The sequence below is a fragment of the Aythya fuligula genome, chromosome 3 (genome assembly GCF_009819795.1).
Source record: "Aythya fuligula isolate bAytFul2 chromosome 3, bAytFul2.pri, whole genome shotgun sequence".
Lineage (NCBI taxonomy): Eukaryota > Metazoa > Chordata > Aves > Anseriformes > Anatidae > Aythya > Aythya fuligula.
Window position 1 is genome coordinate 75,441,557 of NC_045561.1, and position 24,446 is coordinate 75,466,002.

The 24,446-nt window shown below is 37.2% G+C and overlaps 1 protein-coding gene across 1 annotated transcript in view; it reads right to left on the bottom strand.

Moving 5' to 3' along the window:
- Positions 1–24,446, bottom strand: part of MAN1A1 (mannosidase alpha class 1A member 1) — a 135,561-nt gene that overhangs the window by 17,277 nt on the left and 93,838 nt on the right. Inside the window, exons 6-8 of the mRNA XM_032185515.1 lie at positions 9,083–9,206; positions 7,588–7,681; positions 3,342–3,457 (exon numbers count right to left, since the gene is read on the bottom strand). Of these exons, the coding sequence (XP_032041406.1) occupies positions 3,342–3,457; positions 7,588–7,681; positions 9,083–9,206 (334 nt within the window). The remainder of the gene's footprint in view (positions 1–3,341; positions 3,458–7,587; positions 7,682–9,082; positions 9,207–24,446) is intronic.

Sequence of the window (24,446 nt, forward strand, 5' to 3'; positions counted from 1 at the left end):
GCTGGCAAAGACCGATGGTTTATTCTATAGCCAGTTAAATCCTCCAGATCGGTAACATGACTGAAAGCTCAATACGCATTTGTTCTGTAACTAAATGTTTCATGATATCCATTTAAACTAGTTTAGAAGATTTTTTTACTTCCTGAATTATGCGAAGCAGGACATGATATAAAATACTGCATTGCTTTTCAGAAGAAAAAAATAACTTACATTAAAAATACATTCACTTGTCTTTGCGCAAATTCTAGAATTTATGGATCCCTCTGATGGCCTTATTAAGATTATGCTCTGGTATTCAAAACAAGAATATCTCTGTCCCTTTTCCCATTAGAAATAAACTCTTCTCTAAAATAGCATCAGCCAAATATACATCTCATTCATGGTAAACAAAAAGTTTTTAAATATAGTTTGGCATCTTAGTTATTGCTTTTCACTTGAGCCATAAAACAAACTATAGATGCTACAAAAATTCTAATACAAAGAACTTTTTGTTTTTAATATAAGTTACTGAGCAGTGTAAGAAATGACCCTGAAGCTTTACCTAAATAAATTTCAGCTTTACAGAGTGAAGTATAACTCACCATATATTTTCATTTGTGGTTTCTGGATAGTGAAAGACATTGAATTAGGCATCAAACCTTCATGTTGTACTTTCAGAATTTGGTGGGCATATGCAGGACTGAACGGCTAGGAATAATCGCACCGTTCCCTTTGGAGTAGTCTTAAAGAGAGTCTGAAAGCATTGAGGGAAATTTATCTAAGAAAATACGAAGCAGACTCAGAATGCCCAAAACGTGTAGGCTTAATCATAAAGAAAGACTGCAGCTTGTGCAGACACTTAAATTAGCTTTAATTTAGATAAGTAAGGGATCAATAGCAATAAAGTCAATAACAGGATGGATTTCAAAACAGGCTTGTCACTTGGGTGAAGAACCTAGCATGTCAGTGGGCCCCAAACAGTCTGCAATTTCTGTGATACTGCAACTTCCCTGCTGCTGTTATCTGAACAAGCTATGTTACAACATCAAGCTATGCTGTGTGTATGCTTTCAGTTTGATACAGATGAACCTCAGGACAGAAAATGGAGAATAGGAACATTGCTAAGAAAATAGTAGAAAACATTCAACCATTAGCATAGCTAAATCTAGCACATATTTTGGGATCATTTGACCCTCTCATACACTGATATTTTGGACTAATTTGATGGTTGGACTGCCTAAGAGCTGTTATTACTGCAAAATATTAAGATAATGAGTACTTTAAATCTAGCCATACAGCAGAGCCCAAACCCTGTCAGTGATACTGTTGTGTTCAGTGACTGCTGCCGATACTAAATCCTGGCCGGGAAGTTTGCTTCTGCTGAATGATGCCAATGATGGCTTCTGCTCCCTGCTGAGACCTCAGGACACCTGCAGACATGGTGGCTACAACTTTTGTACACGAGGAGTTTGTTATCGCAGTGTGGGTTTCAGCTGCATGTACACTCCTGTCCCTTTCCCTCGTTGGCCAGGTAAGAGCACACAGCCCCTGCCCCAGCCACACTGCCTTGCTCAGGAGTGACCCACGCACACATCCGTGGTGCAGCTGAGTCCTTACCACCTGCCCAAAAGCTGTGCTGGAGTCAGGAGAAGGCAGACCTTCAACCTTTGGACAACCATCCAAGACCATCGAGGTGCTTGGCTAACTCTGGTGGTCCCTGGCAGGATGGGGCGCGACACCCTCATGGTCCTGCCAAGGGCCATGACTGCACCACGTTAGGGATGATCAGCCTGCAGCGGTTTCCAGAAGAGATGTACGAGAAAACCACATTTTTTACTGCACATGTCTACACACTAGCACTTTCCCTGTGTGAGAATGTATTTAATAGAAAGAAATGGCATTATTAAACCAGTGAAAGTTGAAGACTAGAAGCAGCTTTGAGGTGGTTCAAAATGCCATCTATGATAAGATGAATTGATATCGTATTACCAGATACTTTGTTCTGTCTTTTTGGCTGCCAACCTTGCAGCTGAACTATTACAATATCACTGTTCTTATGTTATATCCTCAAATTTACTCAAACCTAATTTAAAATCCACCTTTTGCTCTGAAGCTGAAACCATGTTATCGGTGCAAATGGGGCTGACCACATCCAAATCTGCACTTACAAAATTAAAGGCAGGATTTTCTTAGCAGAGGATGCTTGGTTGTCAAATGTACAACCAGCAGAGATCACACCCTCCCTCAAATCCTCACATATGACTTTTCTCTCTAATGCAAAAAGAAAATTTCCAGTGAGTCAGGGTTGCATTTTCTAATGCCACCACTTTTGGCTGTGTGGGAAGTAAAAAGAGACTTATATTTCTTCTCTAAGGACCATGCATTTCCAAATGTATGAAAGAATAAGGAGATATTGCTTAGCATCTGGAAGCCTTGTCTACAGAGGCACTGTACATACATACAGTTAATAAGAGATAAAAGTCCCAGCCCTAGAGAGCTTACAGTCAAAATAGATGAAAGGATGGAAAAAAGTAGCAGCATTATCCTCTTTTATATATATATATGAAAGCAAAGAACAGAGGAAATAGGTCATTTGCCCAGACTGCAAGGAAAGCATGTAAATATGAATTTAAACTTAATACTTCACAAGTCTCAATCCAGTGTCACAAAGCCATTAGTTCTCCCAAAACTGTACATTATGGAAACACCACCAATAACAAAGAAAATTGTGAACCAGAAGGATCATAAATAAAACAAAACATAAAAATATAAATTGGAACAATTCTGATTTTTGAAAACTTACTCTTGTGTCTAATTTGAATAATTGGCTGTTTCAGAGTCTGACAAATGTATGCCTCTTGTAACAAAGAGTCCCTGTGTAACAAATAATTTTTTTGGGGGTAAATTATCTGCCATAATGTATTGATTCCTGTTTTGACCACAGTCAAAACGCTGCAATGGATGAAATACTAGGTTGAAATACAAGAGAGTAACTGCCTTCTGGTTATAAGAAAGAAGGCAAAAAGAGTTGATGTAGAGAAAACTGAGGGCAAAATTGAGCTTTCATATGAGAGCCACTTGTAAATGCATTTTTGTGCATATTTTATGCTCTTTCCCTCCAGTATTAGAGAGGATTGACTGTATTTCAGTTGAAAAAAATTAACTGTAATTCAAGACTCTCCCCCTTCTCACAGTATCTGTATTCATTTAGCATTTATATTTGATGAAGGCTTTTAAAAATACAACTAATTCTTTAAAAACAAAAAAGCACTCTGTGGTGGCAAACACATAAATCCCTCATATTGTTAGAATTATTAGAGATTAGATTATTATGGCAAGGAAGATTTAAATATCTCATTTACCTGAACAGCATCATAATACATTTTCTTGCCTTCTTCATCTGTCTTGTCCGACATCAGCCATGCCTTGAGCAAATATTCATAAAAGCTATCCCCAAGCCCTCCAATGGAGACGTGATCTAAAAAAGGAATAAAGAAGTTCAACAGCAATTTCATCTCCAGCATGGACAATAAAATACAATTACAGTATGACACAGTGGTAGATTTAATATATTTAAACATCTCTCCCTGTAGCAGTCTTGTAATAAATGTAAGCCTGCAACCTCAAAAACATTTCAGCTGGTATATAAAGAAAATTATTTCTTTAATTGCTGGCTTTTTCATCAGGCTAATACACCATACTTATTTAACATCCACACAGTGTCTCAGAAGTTCATAGAAAAGAAACAAGAACTTGTATGTTTAACATCTAATTCATGTTTATAGTCAATGTCATACAGAAACACATTAACCTAAGTTATTTTTTATCTTAAAAACAAGAAAAAAAGTAGAAAGTGCTCTGTAATTAGATAAATGCTTTCCCCTCTTAATATGCAGGTATCGTTTTTATTTGTTCTTTATTCACTAGTGCTCCATTTAAGTGAACTCATAGAAAAATCAAAATGTTTTAAGCTCACTACTACAAAGATGAATTTACTTTATTGTTAATTTTATAGTATTTTTTGAACATCCAGCTGGTCTCAGAAGTCAGCAATAGTTCCAGAGGCAAAGAAAAAAAAAGACTTTGATAGATCTACAGAAGATTATTGCTATTGCATTGATTTATTCTGTCCCGTGCTTACTATATGAAAAAATGTGGTACTATAAATGCTGTGATTATTCAGTTGCACATATCTAGGACTTCGCACTGCAATCAAGTCAATGTCATTGCAGCATTCAATGTCATTCAATGTCATTGCACCAGCCACGTAGGAATTACTGATGGTCTTAGCTACTTGCACAAGGTGGCATCAACTTGCTGTCCAGGACCCGAGAAGATACTCGGCCAAATTATAATGGGTTATCGTATGATTTCAGCATTTTATCTCCTAAATGTGTAAAACACTACAACCTCTAAGCTCCGTTAAACTAAGAACTCCAGGTTCTCTTCTTGAAGTTGATCCTGCCTGGTAACATTAAGGGACTTGGCATATATTGAGTCTTCAGTGAAAGGATTTCAAAATGCTTTACCAGGCCTATTCATTTATATCTGTCAATTTTACAGCATGGAAGGGGTTTGACAATACCATCCAAGACATCCAGGACGGAGATGTGGGTACATATATTGCACAGCAAGATGTTGAGTCATACCACAAAGTTCTGGGCGTGAGAAAAGCAGAACTCATTTGGGGCAATACAGGCTTACAAAGCAAGCAGCAGGAAGGTTAGTGGTGCCAACCTCAAGTTTCTCAGCAACTCACTGATCTTAACTTCAGTTATGCCTCTGTTGGTGGAATTCAGAACACAGAGAATCTATTTATTTTTAAACTCCTTAGTATCTTCTCTTCATGGAATACTTCCTTTTGCCTACTGAATTGGAAAGCCATGCATCTGCAGAAGATAGACTTTCTTCCAATTCAAACTTTATTAACAGTGTTTTTTCCTCCTTGAGCCGGTGACATACAAAAAATAATTTCGTTTTCCAAATGTATCCCATCCTTTTGCCTAACGGATACATTGTGCCATCAAACCTGGATTATCAACAGTTTTTTTTCCCCTTATTCTTTTGAATGAGATATATTAAATTTCTAAAAAGAATATACCATTTATTTAATTAAATGTTCATGATCCAAAAGGAAAAGAGGCTTCCTAAAAAAATGAGAACATTTTCTATGATGGAGGGCTGATCTTTGAACAGCAGCATTTAAATGACCTTTACGGTTTCCTAAATAAATTACCATAGAAACCTCTGACATTTGCAAACTAAATAGCAGAAGCACAGTTTCATCAATAATAAGCCCTGTTATTATATACATTATTGCAGTAGACAAATCCAATTGACGCATGCTGCAGCAAATCACTGTCAGTTTACTGTCAAAATAACAAGGGCTAAATGAATTTACAGGAACAGTGGCAGTGATCCAGCAGTGTCCTTCATAGTTACAGCACTGTTAAAGAATAAATGTTCAGAAACTACTTCCCCTTCCCCACTTGACGCTTGAATGGGAATACTTCTGTCTTGAACTAGTTATGGGGCTAGGTGTAATCAACTGAAAACAGACTAGAAAAGCAATCTTGAATAAAACACTATTCAACTTTTATGTTCTGATCTCCTACTATGGAAAAAAAAAATCAATGTCTTCAAACAGAGACAATTGAATTGGAAGAGATGCAACAAGTAAAGATTAAATTTGCTTTTACTGTTCAGCATGCCAGGGACTGACCAATTGTGTTCATGATTTGCACATGCAGAAAGCTAATTTCTACATCAATACTACACGGAAAACAAAGGCAGTATACACTGTAATCTTTACTGTTCAAACCAACAGAAACTGGCATTTAGTGTGAAAGATAAGTACATAAGACACAATTACTTTGAAAATATGGAAATGTCAAAGGCCACATGGCAGCATCAGTATTTGACTGCCTTAAAATAAACACGGCAGAGCCACTAATGCTGTCAGCTACTAGCAACATCTACTGTCATTCAGCCCACCACAAGAGTAACTGTGTAACTGTGTAACTAAGCTGAATGCCAGGTGCAGGATATCCCAGTTCAGCCTCACTCATTTGAGCTCTCAATACTATTGCACTAAAAAAGGGAATTGGATACAAGTTAGGAAAGTCGTTGTCTAGGCTACCACCAAAAAGCTGAGTTTCTGAGGCTGACTGAAGCCAAGGAAGGAAGCCAAGGTAGCTAAAGCTGGCTGAACGCAGGCTCACAAACACTGAGGTGGCCTTCTAAACCAACCTGGTACCTACTGCTTTAGGATCAATGGGAAGCTTTAGTGTTCTACAAAGCCATGCTAAACCAGCATGTGCAACAAGTGGGCACAGACGCCAGAGAGTTTGTACAAACGTGCCAGCTGGAGTCAGGCACTTACACACACTGAGCTCCCACAGGCCAGTGGCAGAATGACCTCAAACAAGCCTCACAGAGTAGCAAACTATGGCGCTTTCCAAGACAAAGGGAATACTTCTAATGCACAAAGGGAAATGGCCTTTGTCTTGATGGAATAATACAAATGAGCATCATAACCTTTCTGTACATCTTTTTAGTTCACAGAGTGACACAAAAACATTCAAAAATATATTTTGTTCAATTAAAAAGCTTGTTCTTTGCCTATGCAAAAATTATCTTTATACAGACAGCAGACAGTCCTATGAAGAATTCAGAACCTCACTTCATCTTAGCTGCATACCAGACAAATTGTTATATTAAAGAATTTCTCCAGTCCTTTCCCTGTCTTCTGTGGTCCAACCACCTCTAACACTGATAATCAAAGAAACCATCTCATCTACCTCTTTCTTGTAAGATTAAGCCAGCTTATCTTGCTTGTTTTCTTAAGAGAACATTGAAACATTGAAAGTGGAAACATGAATGGGATGGTTGTGGACTGCAAGTAAATGGGAAGAGTGGAGAAAGAAGTATGGTCTCCAGACATGTTTTTGCACACTGCTTAGGCTTTGAACCCGGAATAAAAATCAGAGAAGGCATTGTATAACAAGAACAGGCTCGGTCTTGAGCTTGAGCCTGAGTTTCTGAGCTGAGAAGTTCAAATACTTAAAGCATTTTTTTTTATATACTTTGCCTTCTAATTTTGGTGTCTCCAATAGTGGTTCCAAGAGTATTAATACCATGACAGTTCTGTCTGGTTTGCTTCCTTAATTGTTAGTATTAAACTTCAACAGAAATCACAGCTGGTATTAACTGGAAAAAGTTTTTTAATCTTCAGTGGAGCTGTACCAGGCTAAAAACATGGAATTTGATTCAGATGAGCTAATAATGTTTCCTTAAGCACCTACTTTTGAGGACATTTTAGACTTTTCAATAAAAGGCTTTTATAATCTACAAATTCCATTCCAAAGCTACATAGTTTGATGTTTCCCCACTTGCATAAGCCATATTGAAAGACCTTAAAAGAGAACATTTCAAAATAATAACTCTACTTACTGCATTTTAATGTGCATTATTTTTTTTGCATTATATAAGAACTTGGATATAATATGAGGAATGAATAAAACATGTAACAATGACTGAAAGAAGCTAACAACTGCAAACGGCATACTGATAAGACAGTTCACAGTACTGAAGAAGTGATCTACTTACGTTGGCCCCATTGGCCGCTGCTGGGATTCAAATAGTTGGGGTAAAGGCCTTCCGGTTTATCCAGTCGATTTAGAACTTTTCGAATATTCATTACCTATTGGAAGGATACAAAACACTGAGCACTCATGCATTTTTCCCCCAAAATAAAACAGCATCAGTAGAAGAGTTTCAAAGTGCAAGTGTCCTGATAAAATAAAAAATAGTACTTTTCAGCACATGTACTATGTATCTGAATGCATCTGTGCAATTATGTTATTATTAAAAAGATCCTCTAGGCTGACATCATCATGTAAGTAAGCTACAAAAAGACTGGAGTTTCTGTGACAAGTGTTGGTAATGAAACAACACAATAGAAGCAAGCTCTAAAGTTAAGGTCTTGCCATACAGAATATTTTGTCCCTCCACAGTATTCTGAAATTTGCAGACGCTAATTGCCTTAACTAAGCTCACCTACTTCAACATTTTATTTCTCGTATACCCAAATCAGTAACGTTATTACCATACTAAACCCATCACCCAGTTGAGAAGCATAAGTGAATTGTAAGGTTGTTTTGCCTAGAAAGGAGAACATTGCTGGAACCGAGCTTCATACAACCAACTTGCCCAGCAGGAACCAATTCAGCCCCGAGCTTTCCACCAGCGTGATTAAGGAGCTTGCCACAAATGAGAGGCCCAGGGAAACGATTACAGTACAGATGCTCTGCAGATGGGGTCATTCAGTAGCACAATTCACTGCAGAGCACATGAAATAATTTAAACTGAAATTTAATTTTCACAAAAAAAGCAAAGGTAGCAACTTGGGAGAATGAAGATCATGACAAACACAGACCAGAAGCAGTAAAAAAATAAAAAAAGGTACTGACAGCTTTATTTTAAACATCTTGTATGCTTAGAGATCAACTGAACTAGCTGCTGGGACACAAGAGAAATAAGCTTACATCAAGCAGTAAAAGAATTTCTGTTGTGGGACACAAACTGCCTTCTGCATCTTGGTGCTACATTACTAGAAGTTACTGTCTAAATACAGACTGAGAAGAGTCCTACACCTAACTTAATTAATAGTTCTGAGTACCTCCATGCAAAGCTTATTCCAGTTTCTTCTTCTTTAACAAGTGTACCAGACCTTGAACAGCTTGTCTTGGGAGGCTGTGGAATCAATGTCTCTAAAGGCTTTTAGGAGCAGCTTACATAAACATATTTCCAGCTCCTTGCAGCTACAGCTTGATTCCACTTTGAAAGAGAAGCATAGGATTTTTAACATGCACACTTTCATCTCGCTTTAGTTGTCTCTCAATAGAAGAAATTTTAATCATCAAATTTTCATAAATTTCAAAAGATAATTAATTTGCTCAGTAAGTTTGTTTCTGGCCCATGCCTCCTCCAAAAATCCAATTGGAAAAATACAATTTTGAAAATCCAAATCTCTCTGTAGAGATATTAGTCTCCTAAAATGTGATTTATCTTTTAGAACATGATTTTAACTGAACAATCTAACCTTTTCAGCAAATACAGGGTTTCCAGACAGGTGGCTCAAGTGTACGAACTCCAGATGCAAAGTTCCAAATTCTGCCAAAATGCTGCTGCCACCAGATGCCCATGGCCAATTTCGACCGATTCCACTAGGCAGGGGAAGGGGAGAGAAAAACAGAAAACATAAGTATCTTATGCAATGCTAATAAAATACAATGTTTAATAGATATACTATTATTAAAAGAAGATAATGATTTTAAAATATATTGAGTATCTGTGTGAGAAACCATGCTTTCAGCAATCTTCTGACTTTACAACGGGATCTCAAAATACTTCAACCCAGGCTCTGCCTAGGCTTGTCAGGTCACTTCTGGGAGCATGCCACTCTTTTAGCTCAAGTATAGCTACATTACACGTCACTGCATCATTATTTCATAGTATGATATCACATTTAAATAAATCATAATGAAAACAATCTCAGACTTCACCTGCTTTCTCCGTATTTAGCACAACAAGTTCCTGTCCTAACTGCTCTCATCCTTCTACAGTGCAAGTGTTTACTGCCTTAAAATACTGCATGTATGAAAGACAAGTTTTAAATTAAAAGTATATGCAGTGTATCTTTCTTAATACCCAAAAAATTAACTGGAGAAGGATATTTAGGCATTGTCTGTCAGGGCAGTCTGAGCAGGATGAGTAACTTCATTTTTAATTAGACTTAAAGACACTTCACAGTAAAATTAATCTTAGGTTTTGTGCTGAGAGTAGATAAAAGCGCATTTATTGCTAAATCCCCACTAGAACTAATGCTGGTTGAAATTCAGGAGAAAAAGTTTGTTGAAGTTTCATTATAAAAAGTTTTTTTTTTTTTTTTTCCTCTTGAAATTTCCAGCAGCAATATTCAGAATGTTAAGAACCCCCCTGATATTTAAAAAAAAAAAAAAAAAAAAAAAAAAAAAAAAGACTAAAGAAGCAGCTTTCCTGAGCATGTGGACGAATAATGACATATAAGAGAAGCACATTATTAGCACAAATGTTAGGTACAAATACACTTAGTAGGTGCTGAGTGTCTTCCTTATTTTCAAGGCTGTAAACAGCATTACAGACACTGACATACACACACATATAATTTAATTTTACTTTTGCACATAAGCAGTCACAAGAATCATGTTAGCTCTTACAGAACAATGAAAACTGGGTATTCCTCCAGAGTTAAATTGTTACTTATATTGCCCTTCCCCAACAAACAAAACCAAGAAATCCTACCCTTAGTTCATTACGATGGAAACCCTCAGCGATATTCAAATATCTTTTTCAGAAAGTCAAATATCTCTAATTAAATTTTTACCAATATAAAGAAATGACAACTCCAGTCATTTCCCACTAGCTATATTAACACACTGTTTTGAAATTTCTGTCGCACACGCACACACAAATGAAAACAAGTCATGAAACTAAAAACAGAATAAAGATGCCAAAAAAAGCACGTTTGTGTTCTACTTAAATGCCGTGGCTGTAGACAGTCCAACACTTTTTGCTGCCTGGCCTTGAGCTGAAGGCACCTTTGAAACTCACTGAGGTCCCACTAAAATGAATCTCAGAATATTACCTCCTGCATTGTCCCATTTCTGAACTACCATAGCGTCTGCCAAATATTCCCCTGCAGGTATGCTGCCGATTTTCTTTTTCCCAGAGCACAAAGAGCATCAAAGTGATTAAGTTTACTTGAGCGCTGCACTGAGGGAGAACTTGGCTGAGCAAAAGGAAAGCAGTCAGGTGGGGCTTCCCTCACTGACCCTAAAGGTACAAGAGGCTGGGACACACGGAAGTCCCCTGACGCAAATGGCTGCCCAAAACTCCAAAGGAGAACAATGCTCCTAATCTGCAGACAAAAGCAATGAGATAATGAAATCAGGGTTCTGCAGACACACACAATCCAACTTTTACATGACAGAAACAGAATACAAGTTTCGTGGGACCTGAATGTCTTGTTTTAGGAGCAATCTTACAATGAATAGAGTGAGTTTTACATTTGATGAAAATAGAAGCAAAGAAAAAATAACCCACTGGCTTCGAAGTTGTCTGTGTTTCAATCTGCTGTGGGTCAAAAGTTTTCCAGATGGTGGCATGAAAATATCAAAATATTACAGAAAATAAGATCAAGGGGAGTACTACAGACAAACGGTACGGAAACCTTATCTACAGACCGAAGAACTTACGTCTGCAGGCGTATTCACCCAAGAAGCAGGCACCATTTCTGGGCCATGCTGGCCCAAATTCTGCCTAACTGATGAGTTCTGGAAGACAATATTTTAGCTTGTTTCCAAATTACTCAGATTAAAAGATATGGCATAACACACTACTGGTACACAAAGTTGACCAGAAAAAAAGGCAAACTATTTCAAGGTTTTGAAAAGTTACCACGTCCTGGTGCAACTTGCAAAACCCCCTTTTTTTTTTTCTATTAAATTCCTCAATAAATCTCAAAGTGGAACTGTTGAGTTGCTCCTGCAGCAATGCATCACCTAAACGTGGCAGAAAATGTATTAAGTTCCTACCTGTGCTCCACAAGAACTTCTGCTGATATCAACACCTTCAGTCAGAACATTTTGATGGACTGTGTTTTGTTAATTAGAAAAAGTTCCAAACACAGCTATTGAGACGTTTTATGCATGCAACACTCTGTTCTTAAGCATCACTGCAAGCTTTACTGCGTGTGGAAGATTTTTCTTGCTTAAGATGGTTTGAGAAAGTAAGCTTACATTCTTTATGTTTAATACAATAGAAGTAGAAAGCTCGATGTTGCACTCATGTCAATTTTAATGTAGCTTTTATTGGTTTCATTTGGGAGAGCTGGTTAGAAAAAAAAAAGCATTAATATATTTCTGGGAAATCTGTAAAATAATGATATCTGCTTGATTTGTCTCAGACGGGCATTCTAAGTCAAAACTGACAAGTTTTCTTCAAGAATGGTAGAACCAAGGATTCAAATGCAGTGTTTTCAGCTAATTTTCATGTACCGCTCAGCTGTGGATATCAAATATTCTTTCATATATTTAATCTTTGCAAGGAACAAAGCAGATAAGCGAATAGGTGAACACAGCAGCCACAGTATTGCTTCTGGCTCCATTTAACTTTATCATCACTTTAAAGCGAGATTCCAGCACGCACGGCTCTGAAGATAATGAGCTCCTGAAAAGACATTACTAGAACCTGGGAGATGCTCAACTAAGCTCTCAGCATACAGACTGAGGGACATTTCGTACTCTTTGATCCGAGAAAGTAGATTGTTTTTTGTTTAAGACTTTTGGCTTTAAAAAAAAGGAAACAGAAGAGGGTGCTTGTTTCTGGTATTATTTTTTTTTTTTTAAATTGCTCAGGGATTTTCCTAAATTTTGTATATTTTTAAAACAAACCAGACCTTGAGCAATAGAGAAGCTGTTGAGGAAGGCATATGCTGAAATGGAAAAAGACTTCTGTGTCAAAAATTATACAGAATGAGTACTTTTATAAAGGACAGGCAAATGACACAAGGTATCCTGGAGAATAAAATGCAGAAAATATGTGGAATAGCTCAGTAAATCTTTATAACTGGGCACATTAAAATACTGACTTCTGCCCATGCATGAGACAACAAATCCTGTGCTTCTGCTAAGACATTTTTCAAGCTCTTCACCAATATTGGGGTGACCAAAAAATTCTCCAGAAGTCGAAAAAGTCAATTGGGGTGACCAAAAAATTCTCCGAAGTCGAAAAAGTCAATACTAGGTATCTATTTACTCTTCAGCCATAAAGTCCATGCTGGCTATTTATTTACTCTTCAGTTATGAATGTACAGGCAGTCTTACTGAAGTCATAGGCTGTCTTCCTGAAGTCTTAAGATGTAAGCTTGGAGCTATGGTGAAAGATTTACTTCCGCACCAAATTTTAGCAAAAACATGTATAACATCACAAGTACCTACAGTTTTTCTTCCAATGTCACCCATTACTCATGTCAGGAAACTACAGTAGGAAGGAGCCTGAATGATCAGGCCATTTGGGGGATTTTCAGACAGCTGCTTAAGGATCTGGGTATAAGTTACACAAATTTATGTGGAGATCACTGGCCTCAACCAAAGCAGTATCTGTTAAAAAATTATTTTTTTCAGCTTCTTTTCACTCCAGAATGGTTGAATGTCCCAGTATTTTTCATTTTTCCTCTGCTGATATTCACTACAACCTTTACTAAGTATCAGTCACATACTGACATCAGAGACAGAAACAAAATTCCTTCTACACCTCAGGAAGGAAGAAGGAGAAGCCACATTGATGAACCTTGTGGTTTAAAGTTTTAGACCAGTGCTAAAATAGAATCAGTTTGCAGGACACTATTTTAATGTACTTCAATCCATTGTGTCTAGAACCAAATTGTTCATAATACTTAAAACTCATAAAACGCAAATTTATCTTTTTCTTTAAAATATTAAAGACATATTTAAGGACTTATTTCTATATTATTATAACTAGTATTATGCAGTTAAGTGAAATGTAAAGTGAGAATCTGGACCAGAACAGCATATTAAAGTAGGACCATCACTATTTTATGGTATTTCCCATTTAGTTTATGAACTCTGTTACTGAACACTGAGTGCCATAGAATCTAAAACACGGTGTTTGTAATTCTATTGTGATTCCCTCTGTGGAAATACAAGCCTGATTGACCTGGGCTGCTGGTAACTCAACTTGGTATTTTTTCAGTAGACCACTGTTGTTCCTTTTGTATGCAGGAACAGAAAGTATGAGAACAGCAGCTCTTCTAAACATTCAAATCGTCCAAGGAGAGGGAATCACAAAGGAAATAAAAATATCATGAACTTTTTTTAATTTATCAAAAGTCAGAGGCACAAGAATATTTACAAGATTTCTTTTAATGTTACATTATATCCCCAGTATATAAAAAGCAGCAGCTAATTCTCACCTGAAATGAACAGCAAATCCTCAGGGAAACCACACAAAAAATTCAACAGGTCAAAACACGTAAAATTCTGGTCATTAGTGAGCACCCCTCTGCAGAAAATTTTTCATCCTCCACCCTTTCCTGAAGGGTGTCAGGACTAGTCCACAAGTTGGAGACACAATAAGACACAATTTCAATATTTAATGCAGGATTCAAAAGCACAATCTAAGAGTCAACATCCTTTTGCAGAACTGGCCAATAGAAAAGGTGAAAGGCCAGAATAAGAGAGACCCAGCAATGACAATTTGAAATGTTGAGAATTGATGTTGTTATAAATTCTAAGATTAAATACGAAAATAACTCCCTATAGTTCCTTCAGGCTTCTTACTAATGCTGATCATTTTTTTTGCATAAAAGCTATTCAAATTATGATAGTGGGTGAAAGTGCAAAACTCTAGGACAGAGAAATTGGAACACGGCACTAAGAAGACTCAATTTAAATTCCCTAGAGTCATGGGACTTAACTTGGAGAAAATGCGTTATGCCTGGAACCTCCACAAGTGTAAGAGAATCCATCTGGAGAATACAACTGGAATTGGTTGGACCTAATCTTCTCCTAGAGCTTGTGCATCTCTTTTTTCCTTTTCCCCTCAGAGTTCCCTTAGGATACGTTTCATGCTTCTCCTGGAGATTCAACCCGAAGAATACACACCTTAGAAATACTAATGAAGTAAAATTATTAGCTGTTTTGGGAACAAAAAAAAATTCCCCTGCTTTTCCTCCGTGAAGGAAGCTGGAATTGCCATTTGGTCATATAGCCATTAAGTAGAAATTTCTCTGACAATTTTGCATGCATAATATGATTGCTTTTCTATGTTTTAGCCTTAAAATTATAATAACATGAGATTCTGCTGTATGGGTCATATCCCAGACGGTGTAATTTAGCTTACTGACATTGTATGTTGACCAAAGAACTAACCATAACTGAGGACCTGAAAATGGGAGACCAGTACAAGCTCAAGGAGGGTATTCGCAGAAATAAATCTCTTCAGGGCTCCCCTGATAACCAGTACAGGGAGATAACAGAATTAAATCACTTCACAGAGGAGATTACTCTAAGGATGGAGTCTCTCCGTTTACAGAGTAAGCCCAGAGAGACCAACCTCACCTACAGTTAGCCCTTGCCACGTGCCCACATCTTCCCAGGATTTCAAATACTTTCTCAGGTATCAGAAGAATTTTATAACTCTCTCCACCTTTATATATATAGCAAGAAGTAGGGCTGGAGGTTAAGACTTGGTAATGTTATATTTTTAATTCTTTAATTCTAAAATAAGATTTTCCTAGCTCACAACTTATTTTTAATGGTCCTTTTTTTGGACAGACCACATTTGCAATGACATTTTAATAAAATATAGCAAGATAATTACTGAGCAGATTAAAATGAAAAAAAAAAAGAAAAAGAAAACCCTTCTGCAGTACTGTGACACGAAAAGGAGATCCCTCAAAGTCCATGAATCTTCTATCCCCAGCTAAAGCCATAGAGATGATGCCACATGTTGTGAATTAGTAAAAATAAGCAAGTTTACCCAATGCATTATGCATATGTCTGACATTTCTATCTTAGATATAATGTATGTCAATTTTATTATATTCTCTCCAATGAGAAAAATCTTCAAGGGCACATCCTATTTTGCCAAATTATTATTATTTTGATGTAAGGCTCTTTTTTTTTTTTTTTTTTCCCTGTGCAAATAAATGCCTTCCTTATATAAAAAGTCAGTACAGCTACATAATGTCTCATCATGGTATTGCTAATAAATTGTTTATATATTGTAAAAGCCTTCAGTCAATTTCTTATCTGCCACTACCAGTCCTTCAGAATAATATTTTGATTTAATTAAGTCAACTAAGCCTCCTTGGAACAAATGAAAAGGGGTCAGTAAAGAGTCAGATTTTCATTTACATGCTCAATATTTATTTGTCATTTTAAACAAAATATATTTAAGAGATTAACTTGAAACAGAGCCAAAGACGGCACAAAATATGTCAAAATGCTAAATAAAACGTAATTGCTTTCAGCATTTACTAGGCAGAGGGATGGCCTCATAACCAAACAATTAATATGTTCTAAATATACTTTGTGACACGTGCACCTCAACATAAAAATAAGTTAATATTTTAATTAAAAAAAAAATATCCTCCCAATTTCCTTCACCTCTCTCCCCAAAGGTATAAAGTATGGCACCTTGGTGTAAGGGCTTGCCTTTACCAGCAGTGAAATTGATTATTTATTTTCTAACACCCTGAAGATATTAAATATATTTCTGTTTTCCCCATACCATGAATCAGCTGCACCTCTATTTTACAGAAGGAAGACAGGAACAATAAAATCCTGGGTTTGCCTAAGCCACTGGTACTGAACTTGCCCACCCCAGCCCAGTGGCCAGAGCTGCCAGGAGAGCACCCTGCCTGCAAAAGTGAAGGGAGAGCCCTGTGACAGAGAGAGCTCTCTAGCTGTACACTGCAATCCCAGAAGCAAGCAGGAAATACCTTCCAGTCCAACTTCCAAAAAATTGCAATTAACTTTTTTCACTCCTCTGTGGTTCCTATCTCTCCCCTAAACAGCGTAACCCATGCAGGCAGAATGGCTGGAGCCCTGACTCTTCCACAACAAGAAAGGAAAATTACAATCATCTGGTTAAGCATCTCTCACACAATGTCTCAACAGCTGGAGGCAGCACAAAAAGGATCTTAAATCAGCTAGCTGGGCTATGCAGTAGTTTTTGATGTCTGTTTTATTCCTCGGTGTCAGGAGAATCTTCTAGGCAAGTGCTAACAGCTGGTGAGTTTTTCAGCTGTGACAATGAATGCGTAACCACTGCCCTTGCCTAATCATTGCCCAGCTGGTTGCTTTCTGCTCAGCTGAGCTGCCCTCTCCAAAGACTGACCGATACCAGCAATTACCTGGCGAGGTGATTTCTAGGGATGCTGACTTAGCAGGAGGTGGCAGACAGTGAATTCATACCATCAGCAACTGCAGCGCATAAACTAACAACAAAAGTGGTTACTCAATTTTACAGTACTACAGGGAATATAAAAATTTCTATGCTGTAATGTCAGACAGAACACAAATGGTTTGTATACTGTAACAAGAGAGATAATGAAGAGTTATAGACCCGAGAGCTATTAGTCTGAGAACATTAATTTTGTCTATTTGCCTAGTCATATGCGGTGTCAGCATTAACGTACGCTGATCTCCTGGCTACTTCGCTGCTGCCAGTACAGGAGATGCATCCATTTATATGGGAGGTACATGCACATCATCATCTGGCTGAAGACTGTTCAATACCACCATAAAATCTAATGTCATGACAACAGGATCAGCCCCCTGGTGAAAGCTCATCATTAGGTCAGAGTTGTGATGGCTTCTGGAGAAATGGTGAAGTGAGAGGACACTGAGATGAATGGAAACAACGGCAGCAAGAGAAGCCAAAAGGTAGGTGGAGACCAAAATGCAGAGAGAACCAAGATGAAGAGGAGACAGCCTCATCTGGCTCTGGAGAGCAGCAGAGAATAAGCAGAGGCCAGTGAAATCGCCCACGGGAAGACCATGCTTTACAGTATGCACTGATGTCTGACAGCTGCTATGAATGAAAAACAGGGCACACCTTCAGACACTTCATTCATGATCTGATACACAGTTTTTAAACATCTGGACCTAGTGATACTGGGCCTACTGATGTTTAAAATAATCAAAATGAATGGACTGGTGAGACTAAGATACTCTGATTCTTTGTCTGCTCTGTTCATATCAGATTCCTGTAACATTGCTCCATGGAAATACACTGACTTTCTTCAGGACTTTACTGGCAGGGTTTTTACAACCCTTCCCTCACGGCTGTCTGCCCTGTGGCACTTACATTAATGATACTCCAAAGGGGAATCAAAGCTTGTGGAACTGGCACTGTGAAGCAGAGCAATGGGGTTTATGAACAGTAAGCTTACGTGTTTGCACCCACAACAAGAGGGGTCTGCAAGAGGGAGAGGCAATTATTAGAATGGCCATGCACAGTTTCGAATATTGATATTAGACATGGCAAGTGTTCAAAGGTAATTTCCAGTGTCACTGTTTAAGACTGTACTTGCTAATGTGATCATTTCTGATAAAAGTTATCTATCTGAACACAGCGCAGACCTACATGTCTCTGACGATACAGCAATGAATAAACTAAACAAATCACGTTTCCTATTACTTTATGCACTAAAGGTTTAATTAATCAATTTCCAGGGGCTACAAAAGCAAGAGGGAACACAGCACAACAGACCAGGGCAAGTGATAAGTACCAGCACAGACTAGTTTTAATCAAGACCCTGAAGAAAAGTGAAAATAACAGGAAATGAAAAGTTATGAATAGAAGCCTACAGTTCTGCCATCCGTGCAAAAATAAGGTGTTAGAATAAAATTTCCTACTACGACTTGTATAATTCAGTATTAGTGGCAGTCAACCTGCTCCAAACCCAAACAAACAAAAATCCCCCGCCCCTCAAGAAAAACTCCAAAAGCTGTCTCTGAGAAGCCAGCTGAAAACACCTTTTCTGGCATCTTCATTGGGCGAGAGGATTTTGGAAGAGTTTAGCACAAACACTTTACTTTTAATAGTAAAAGACAAACTACCCTTGTTCAGATTTAAAGCTCATTTCAGAACTTCACATTTCATATTAAAAATGAGTGCTTCCTGCCTTAAACTGCCATGGCAATCAGCATTCTTGATCTACTTTGCTCAGTACATTTCTTTATAAGGGCTCTGCTCCCAGTTTTATATCACTTTTCCAGCATTCAACATTTAGGCTATTTTTCTTTTCTGCTGCAGATTTGCTATAAATTTCTGTTCCTCCCCTCCCAACTAATTCATTAACTTTTCACTTCTCTTCATTCAGCTTCTAACCCACATCAGAATTCCTTTCCTGAAAGCTGACACTCTAGCTTTGCTGAATTGTTCATGTCTCATCAATTGCATTGTTCAAGTACAAATAAACATTAATCATTTCTTTTGTCCATAAAATAATTTGTTATGAGGATGACTATTGAGTGTTTTGCATTTGGAAGTGACTAGATAACATAGAAATACTATGGGAAATTGCTGTTAGAAACCTGTCTTCTCTTGCTCTCCCAATTGATTCACATCTTGCTATGATGGAGAACCCACAACAGTGGTCACCTCTAGCTCAGCTTGAAAACGCTCACAATCCAATCAAGAATAACAATGGCTTTTCTATCAGAAGAACACAAGCCATTTCTTCACTGAAAGCCATTAATGATCTTCTGGACAGGACAAAATCTGCATATTCATATTTTTCAGTTTGATGGGGACTTTTCAGAGAAGGTAAATATACAGAGCATCAGAGCAATGGATGGCAACTGACAGACTACATGAAAATTCCCAGCCATGAATTCCTAACTTCCCATTCCTAACTAAGTTTAATACTCTAGATCATCCTAATCTCAATCTTGATAATTTTAAATATAGATGTCACATATATATATCATATATATATATAAACAACTTTGTTTATCCAGATTACATTCACTGCTCAATGCCAGATGGTAGCCTTAGAAAGTGTTTTTAATCTTCTAATTTTCTGAACCTAATTAGCTTTCATTAGCTTCATCTTCCAGAAAATATTTTAAGTGTACTCAGAGCCCTTTCAGTTCCAGTCAGACTTCTGTCTTTCGAGGCATTTATTCACATTTATTATTCTTGATATTGTATGTGGCACCATTAAATGTTTCAATGGAGAATCACAATCACTACGCTAACTGCATGGCCTCATTATTACAAATAATTGGCTGACAAGTTGCAAAGGTCTGTTTTAAGTAGTTTTGTAGCTACTGTTCATGTGAAGGATTCTTTGCCAAAGACATTCTGTCTGACAAGCCAATATTACTTCTTTTAATACAGCTATTGTAGCTACAGCAGTTTCAGATGCCAGACAGCAAAACTTGCAGCTGTGATATTCATATGATAAAACATTAACTTACAAATGCCATAGATCACACTTGCACATGCACTTACACATATATATTGGTCTCAGCATGCATAACACAGAGACACCACTGCTGTCGGGGGATACCTCTCTCTTCAGTGTCTGCTTTCACAGATTCTGTGACAGGGGTATGAAACACTACAGAAATGGCATTCTGGTTCACTGAGAGGGACAGCTTTTCCGGATAAAAAACCTGAAGTAGTCTTTTTCAGACTCCGGTTGCTAAGATGTAATCTGTTTTGACAAATGCTTTAAGAAAAGGATAAATGTCCCTTTCTTCCAGTCCGCTTCAATCTTCTCCTTCCTTCTTACCCACACATTGCCGTGTCACATAAATCTATTTGTTCTGGGATCAGATAAACATTTGTTTCTCCTGATGTCAGTCACTAGGGGCTTGATCCTTACTCACAGCCAACAGAAAAACTCTTGGTGGTTGCAACAGACAACGGTCAAACATTAAAACCCTACAACTGCCGTTAAAATAAGCTGAGAAAACAGGTAACAGAAATATACAGGGAATGGAAAGCAGGGGTTGAGAGGGATACAAGAGGATAACAAAATGGATTTCAATAGGAACATTAAACATGGAAATTATTTATCCTATTAGAGAGGTAACCAAGCTAAATACACAGTCCAGACTAAACAGTCTTTAAAAGTAACAAGATGTTTCAGATTGACTGGGCAAAAAAAGCAGTAAATTTTATAGTTAAGTAGGAATAGCAAACAAGAGCAAACATTACAGTCCTGCACTGTGAATTCATGCAGTCTGAAACACTGCTATCACTATATAAATCATTTTCATTAACACCATTCAGATTTTAGAAACCAGAATACAAAGCAAAAAACCTGACTGTCCTGGATCCCCTTTCCAGCACATAGAATCACAGAATAACAGAATTGTCTAGGTTGGAAGAGACCTCAAGGCCATTGAGTCCCACCTCTGACCTAATACTAACAAGTCCTCCACTAAAACATATCGCTAAGTTCAACATCTAAACGTCTTTTAAAGACCTCCAGGGATGGTGACTCCACCACTTCCCTGGGCAGCCCATTCCAATGCCTCACAACCCTCTCAGTAAAGAAGTTCTTCTTAATATCCAACCTAAAACACCCCTGGCGCAACTTTAGCCTGTGAAAGCAGAAAAATGAGAAGTACCAACCATTTCTTCTGAAAGTAATGCTTTAAAATATAATCACAATCCATGCATTAATACTCATGACCACACTTAAAATATTTCCTGGAGGATTTTGTAAATGAGATTATCTGATAATAAAGGGGTTGGCATCAAGTAGTGAAATAAGCTTTGCTTAAGAGTAATGGGATTTTAATCAGTACAATGAAAATAAGATAATAAAGGATGAAGTGAAATAAGCATGAAAAGATTACTATTTAAAAGGACAGAACAATCAAAAGCTTAGAAAACAGATTTCTGGAATCCTGCTAGAGATAGTATGTGTATTTTTTTGTTCTTACACACAATGTCATTACCCATGTTGAAAATGTTGCTATAGCTTTATAAACCATTTAAGAAAATCAGGTTTCAGTCCCATTTCCAGCAAAACATTTGGTAAAAGGTTTTAAATGTTGTTTGTCATCTCTCACTGCTTTTAATAGCTTCAGTGCAAATATCTTTATTTTTAAGGATTTTTGTTTTGCTTTTTTTGCTTTCCATCTTTGAAAGGAAATAGTATAGCATGTAGCATCTTGCAACAATTGTCTTGCAAGAGGTACTACACTTATTCCTCAAACTGAAATGAAGACCTTAGCAGGAACGGAATATATTTTGCTCAGATATGTCATACTGATGAGTCTTTGTGACGCTGTTGAAAGATAATTTCAGACAAAATAAATATTTTGGAAAAGTGCAATATTGTCTTTTTGGGTAACAGAGAACATTTGAGCTTATAAGCCATCAAAAGCAACTATTTTTAATTTTCCTATGAGTACCTTAAAATACAGCCTTTCTCATCCATCAAAGCAATTTATTTATTGACTTTTATTGTATGACAAATTTGGAAGTATGAGAGCAACATCCTGCCCAAATGATCGAAGTAAACTCAGAAAGAGGAGATGGCTCCCCTTTCTCATCTTTGTCTCTTTCCAAAGGGCATCTTTAAGGGCCAGCAACCAGAGTCTGAATTGTCTTTGATGTGTGGATGAATGCAAGAATGGAATATAAAAGGCCAACCTCTTGTCCCTTCTGGAACAAGTGAGCTCAAAGAGATGACCTCTGCTACAGCTGCTGTCTCTGAGGACAGCAATAGATCTTTGTAATCCTCTGAAGTAGGTAAGGCATGTTTACTCAATATATGACTGATTAATGACAAACCAATTTGCCTCCCCCCACCAAAAAAAAAAAAAAAAAAAAAGTTATACAATTACAAAGGATTGTTAAAGGAGAAGAGGAAAAAGCAAAGTGGTTGTTTACTTCAAAGAGGCTCAAAAGATACTGAAATACAAAGACTCCCATATCAGAAGATCAGATATTGACATGGTGCAGAATAGCACCAACTTTATATAGAAAAGATAGTGACACTTTCTGCTTGTCTTGAGTGAGGGAAACAAACCTCAGTGATGCTGAGCCTATACCAGTGGGCTGAATGATCAGTTGCTCTGCGAAGACAAGAGCAACTTGTTTGCTGACTCAAAAAAATGTGTATGAAAAAGAGGTCTGAACAATTCATGAAGCTACTGAGGACTTTGCTGCAGAAGCATACTCAGAAGCTTGGAGTGGCAGGTGTGGAGAAGGAGGTTTTAGAGAAGTCTGTTAAGTAGAAATGCAAACAAGACATGTTGTGGGGCAAATGAAGTAGCTTAAATATGAACTGAGGAAAGAGGGTTCTGAAGGGCCTGTTTTACTCACCCCAGGAAAGGTCTTTCTTGAACTACATCCAATAGTGGACACCATCCACATTTCAAGAAAGACAGGGACAGATTTTATAAGACAGAGAAGACATAGAAGCACTGGAATAAGCATCCTTGGAAAAGCATGGAATTTCCATGATGGAGATCTTGAAGAAACAGTTAGATAAATATCCAAATGGAAAAACTTGGGTGTAGCTTATGTGTTTGACATCAGAACATACAAAGTAATTACATGATTCTGCCTTACTTTCTGTGATTATTTCATTCCTGAAACCCCTCAAAAAACATGTAATAAAGAACTAGAAATCTAAACTACAAATTCTCAATGAATTAAATTTGTTTAAAAATGGTAGTAAAAAATGCTTAGAGCACCCCATCCCTGTGCATTGGAAGAGGGAAAGAAGTAAAGCCCATACAGTGTCCTTTTCTAAATTTTAAGGTATGTATTATCAAAGCAGGTGGTGTGTCATTCAGAAGAACTGTTTAGTCTTCATTAAGTGGAGAAAAAGAAGCAATATTGAAGCACTGTCCAAAGTTTAGTTCACTCAAAAGCAAGCTTGTAAACTTTTACCACTCATGAAAACCTTGGAGGCTAGCAAACCAGATTTAATCCTTCAAAAGCACATCAAAAGCTTTCAAAACAAGTCTGACTAAAATGTAGTTATACAAATTCAATTAATTTACAAAATAATTTCTATAAAGAAAACAGAGAAAATGGTTTATATACAACCTCAGTAGATTATCATGAAGTGATGTGAAACAACATTGCTGAACAACAACGCATTCTACTCTCTCTTAGAAAATATTAATTTGAAAATAATTAAAACCCAAATGAAACACTTAAAATCTTCTTTGCCCCAACAGATTTCATTATCTATAAAGCATGCAGTATGACATGAAATGGACAATCTGAAAGGTCAACCAGAAAGACTGTTGTCAGATTTGCAGCAGCAACTGCAACTTGCTGGGATATATTTAAAACACACAAGCCTCACCGAGGCTAAGTATTGAATCAAGACATTTACATTAATGGGCCTTTGACAGACATACTCATTTTTTTTTATACTACACAGAAACCACACAACACAAGCACCATTACAAGATATATAGCATATGGCTACCATTAAAGCTCGATTATAATGAATACTTGCTCATTTATTTCTCTAAGCACTACTGCAAGGAATGTAGCAGCAGTTTCACAGATGTCAGCTGGAAATAGTAGCCTTTCATTTAATTTGCTGAAAGATTGTTCCCTCCTATTAACTTCCTCGTAAAGATGTGTCAGTGTTGTAACAATAAAAATGTAATTTTAACGTGAAATTTAAACCAATGAAAGCAAATTTCTGGAACAAACTGCTTAGCTGGCTCACTAGCCTCTCTTAATTTCCTTCTCAATAGCTCTCAAACTAATTCACAGTTGTACAAGTCTTATTTTGTCTTTACCCTCTGCTATCTTGATTCTTATGATAGCATTCATGTGTCTTTCACATTTACTGGTAGGATTTTATTACAGTTTGTCGGTGGGCAGTGGATTGTTTA